General features: G+C 36.3%; 1 protein-coding gene across 1 annotated transcript; it reads right to left on the bottom strand.

The window, feature by feature from the left end:
• Positions 1-359: 359 nt before the first annotated feature.
• LOC133854935 (receptor-like protein 14) lies at positions 360-3,452 on the bottom strand. Its single transcript, XM_062291217.1, has 3 exons — positions 3,015-3,452; positions 2,601-2,729; positions 360-2,321 (listed from the first exon to the last, which is right to left on the bottom strand). The coding sequence occupies exons 1-3, from the start codon at positions 3,379-3,381 to the stop codon at positions 559-561; spliced, it is 2,259 nt and encodes a 752-aa protein (XP_062147201.1). The 5' UTR covers positions 3,382-3,452; the 3' UTR covers positions 360-558.
• Between the last annotated feature and the right edge of the window lie 1,434 nt (positions 3,453-4,886).

Below are 4,886 nucleotides of genomic sequence, written 5' to 3'. Positions count from 1 at the left end.
GATCAGATGAACAAGGTGCATGGGCATTATTGTGACTCTAATTCAAGTAGTACTTGTGATTTGGGATCTTCATACAGTGAGGTCAAAGCAAGTTCTGTGGCTGCAATACCAAGTCATAATAGACTTTGTGCATCGACAGAGAGGCCTGTGTTAGCGTGTTTCCTAAAATTTCACCTTGTAAACAAAAACAAAAAATGGGTGGTCTTCAATAGCTTTTTTTTGTAAAGATAATTTTGGTTTGCCTCTTAAAAAAGGTGTAGTTGAGGTCATGGCGAACTTTGGATGTCATGCTTGGAAATATGTAGGAAAGCATTTACCATAATTCTTCCATTGACAATAATTCCTACCAAAATCAAAACTAAGCTAAATTGATTTCAAATTCTTTAAGGTGCAACAATTCCCATGAAAATGAAATTTCAGGCTAGAATAAAATTCTAGAACCCTTGAAACTTGTACACAACTACTTCCAAGTGTATGCTAGAAGCACTTTGCAATACAACATCGTTATTGAAGATAAGTATTAATTTGAAGTATATATTTATATATGGTTGTGAATCATCAATAGAGCATTTCAAAACATGACTCAATAATTCTGTCAACAGCTCTAAAATAGATATGCCTCCAATTCTTTTTAACGATTAGGATCCCAAAGAAAACCCAAAATCCGAATGCATAAGAGACAGCAACAAATGCATAGAAGAATAAAGGGCTATCGATTATTCTACTCTCTTCCTTTTCTTCCTCATGTCCAGGTTCAAGTTGGTTTGTAGTTGAGCAGTTTCTCGGCAGAGGGTCTCCACATAGATCTGGATTTCCATCATAGCATTGCGACTCGAAAGTTAAGAACTGCCACTCAAATGGGACTCTTCCAGAAAGATTGTTATAGGCAACACTAAATATTGATAGAGAAGTCATTTTAACAAATTCAAAAGGGATTCTCCCACTCAATTTGTTGTGGGAGAGATCCAAGCTCTCCATGTTTTTCAAGTTTTGAAAAGAATTTGGAATGGGGCCTGTTAGAAAATTATTCGACAAGTTCAAGGACCGAAGCTGCGATAATTCTCCCATTTCAAAAGGAATGTTACCTGTCAATTGGTTTGATGACATGTCAATTATAGTCATCATTGAGAGTGGGATACCTTTGTAAGCAAGTACCTCATGTTTGACTCGCAAATCCGTTTTAATTTCGAATTGAGGCTCTACATTCGCTTGAGGTGGCAGGGAAAACAGTGGACCCTTTTCCATGAAAGAGTTTGAGTCATTAGAGCTTGGAGAACTCTTCTTCCATAATATAATGTTATCAAGGCAGGAGGGAATACCTCCCGAAATATGATTATCAGAGATATCGAAAACTTGCAAACTTTCCATTTGACACATTCTCCGGAGTAGGTGACCTTCAAAGCGATTTCCACTTAAAAGAACTTGCACCAAGCGAGGATGATCATACAACCACTTTGGAATATTACCAGACAAGTTATTGTTTCGAATATCTAGGATTACCAGAGAGGGGCTGTTTGATATTGCGGGTGAGATCATTCCTTCAAATTGATTGCTGCTGAGTTGCAAGCACTCCAAGACCATCATGTTGGCGTCCCTTGGGAGCATTTCTCCTTCCAATGTATTGTTTGATAGATTTAGATATACTAGTAGGGTGCCATCTCTAGTCAAACTTTGCGGTATAGTCCCTGAGAGCTTGTTATTAGAAAGGTCTAATGCTTCAAAAGATAGATTACCAAAAGACCAAGGAATGATGCCCTCTAATGCATTTAAGGACATGTCAACATGGGATAAGTCTGGAAGAAGATGTCCAATATTTTCGGGAAGAGAACCTTTGACATTATTATCTGACATGTCGAAGAATTGAAGTGATGAAGTTCGATTAGCAAAGCAACCAAGAAAAAGTGAACCATCAATTTTGTTACTTCTCAAGGATAAACCTATGATACTCGTGTTGAATAGCAACTGACAAGGCATGCTTCCCTCTATTAAGTTGTGAGACAAGTCTAGAGAATCCAAGGCAACTTGGGTGGTGATAAAGCTTGGGAGAACGTGACCATTCTTTTTGTTGAGGCTGCAATTCGCCAAGTTTAGATAATTTAGCTGAAAGGTTGGAACCCATGAGGGAGATTCAGTTTCAATTTCCAAATTGCAGTTGCTTGAAAGATCAAGGTATTGGAGACTTGAAGCATTGGCAAAAGTAGAAAATGATAAAACCCCATCTAATTGATTGGCTGAAACGAAAAACGACCGAATCTTGCTTTGTTTGGAGAATAGTGATGGAGGTAGATTACCATGAAAGCGATTACCCGAAAGATCAAGGTCTTGGAGACTTGAAGCATTGGAAAAAGTAGAAAATGATAAAACCCCATCTAATTGATTGGCCGAAACATAAAACGACTGAATCTTGCTTTGATTGGAGAATAGTGATGGAGGTAGATTACCACGAAAGCGATTACCCGAAAGATCAAGGTATTGGAGACTTGAAACATTGGCAAAAGTAGAAAATGATAAAACCCCATCTAATTGATTGGCCGAAACATCGAAATGCTTAATCTTGCTCTGATTGGAGAATATTGATGGAGGTAGATTACCATAAAGACGATTATTTGATAGAGTAAGATGTTGAAGGTTTCCAATCATCCCAAGACAAGAGGGAATAACGCCGTCCAGTCCATTATGCATAAGATCCAAAGTGGATAGATATTTTAATCGCTTCAGTTCGCAAAAAGCTGTATCAAAGTGATCGAGTGTGAAAAATGAGTTCCAATGTAGGATATTATGTATATGATTAGAAGGCATGAACAACCTAATATTGAGGTTAGAAAATATTATGACTGATATATTATGAATTATGTGAAACTCTATGAAGTTAGGATTCTCTGCAAGATCTCAAGGTATGAATTGAGAGTCATTAAGAATTTCAGGAATTAGCCAAAATTTATTGAGCAAATAAAATTAAATGAAGCTGAACAAATTATTATGGGATTAGAAAATAAAAAAGAGTTGTTACGTACCTTGGAGCCCTCCTTCAATTTGCATGTCTTCCAGCACTAGTTCTTCGAGTTCATCAAATAAGGTGAACAAGGTTACATTTGGATACCATGTACTTCTTGATGAAGCGTAGTTGATCCCTACCAAATATATTGCGACAACTGGTCCAGGAATACCGTCAGGTCCGTCACAAATGATTCCGCTCGTTTCACAACAATCCCTTCCGTCCCAGCCCACAAGGTAAGAAGCATTTGTGGTGTTTTTGATCTCCAAGAGAGCTCTCGTCTGTTCTTTGGTGCATCCAGCTTTAACACAAGCCAAAGGGGATAAAGCGATGATAGCCAAAACCCAAATAAAAATGACATTTTTAGCAAAACAACAAGTCTCCATTTCTCAAGAGATTCTGATCGATGCAACTATACGGAAACTGCCTTTATATATATATATATATATATATATAATGCAATACTGTTGGCAAGTCTCGAATTATTAACCCACGCGCGCATTATCTGGGGAGCAGTAATGTGTATTGGAAAATGCTTGGAAATTACAACATGTATGACCGAAATTGCAGCTGCCTGTTGAACTTTGAAATTATGACCCAAGACTCCAAATTTCTATGAAGGCAAATTTCTTCTCAATTCCCATTATCCATCGTCGTCGGGACTCGGGAGTGGGGACACTCCTTTCATGACTCCCGTGATTTATGCCGTGAATCCAGTAGAAATAATTATGGCCCATCACACTTGGCATGAAATAGGATTAGTATGGCCAAAGCTTTTTGATTTGGCTTTGAGCCGGTTTTAATTTCGGGAGTGGGCCAATTCCGGTCTTTAATTGAGTGTATGATTTTCTTTAGGGAAAAGATATTGTTGGCAAAGTCTTGAATAATCCAAGCGCAGAAGCGCTCATTTTCTGGAGATCGAGCAGTGTGTATTGGAAATAGCTTCAAAATTACAACTACTTTTGGTTTCCTTTTCTTTTTCTTTCTTTTTAAACTTCAAAGTTTCAAATTATCACCCAAGACCTCAAACCAAGAAGCACGTAAAAGCTTTAGCAAAAACTTGTATATTTAAATGCCTAGGTGGGGGAAGCACTACTGTACTAGTAATAATTATAGTCTGTATGGGTTTGCGATTTTAAAAAGTACAATTTAAAATAATAATTTTTAAATGTGCGATTTGAAAAAATGATTTTTAAAAATGCAATTAAGCGTTTAGCAAAATCACAGTTTAGCTTTTAAAATTTCGCGTTTTCAAAAAAGCATCATCTTACCTGTGATTTGAAAAAGCAGATTTTCTGTATTTTCAAATCGCAATTTTTAAAAACGTAGTTCCCAAACGATTCAATTTTGCGATTTGGTTTAAAATCGCACTTATTGTCTACAAATCGCAATCTCAAACGCACCCTTAGTATTGCATCAATCCAAATTGTTACTTTCGGCTATTTAAAAAAGGAAAAAATTATATCTAGTCTTTAGGTTTTCATCTGATTTGGATTTAGTCATTGAATTTTTAATTTCAATAATAAAGTCCTTAAGTTTTGCCAAAGTTTAAAATATGTCATTCTATCACTTTGTCATCAAAGTTAACATGTCACACATATCTCATTTAACACACTAGCATCCATGTTAACCATCGAATGCAATGCCATGTTAGCAAGTGGCAAGTGCCAAATCATTCATGAAATATAAAAAATGTTATTCAGGGATTGCTATTTAGGTTATTAGATTTTGTGCTGTTTTAAATTTCATGGTTAGATTGATTAGTTTTTGTGGGGTTTTTTATTATTATTATTATTATTATTATTATATGAATGACGACTTGGTACTTGCTGATATGGCATTGCATTGGGGTATTGACGTGTGGACAAACTATTAACTTTAACACAAAAGT

Source organism: Alnus glutinosa, chromosome 13, assembly GCF_958979055.1.
Source record: "Alnus glutinosa chromosome 13, dhAlnGlut1.1, whole genome shotgun sequence".
Classification (NCBI taxonomy): domain Eukaryota; kingdom Viridiplantae; phylum Streptophyta; class Magnoliopsida; order Fagales; family Betulaceae; genus Alnus; species Alnus glutinosa.
This window is presented reverse-complemented; position numbering and strand designations above follow the sequence as displayed.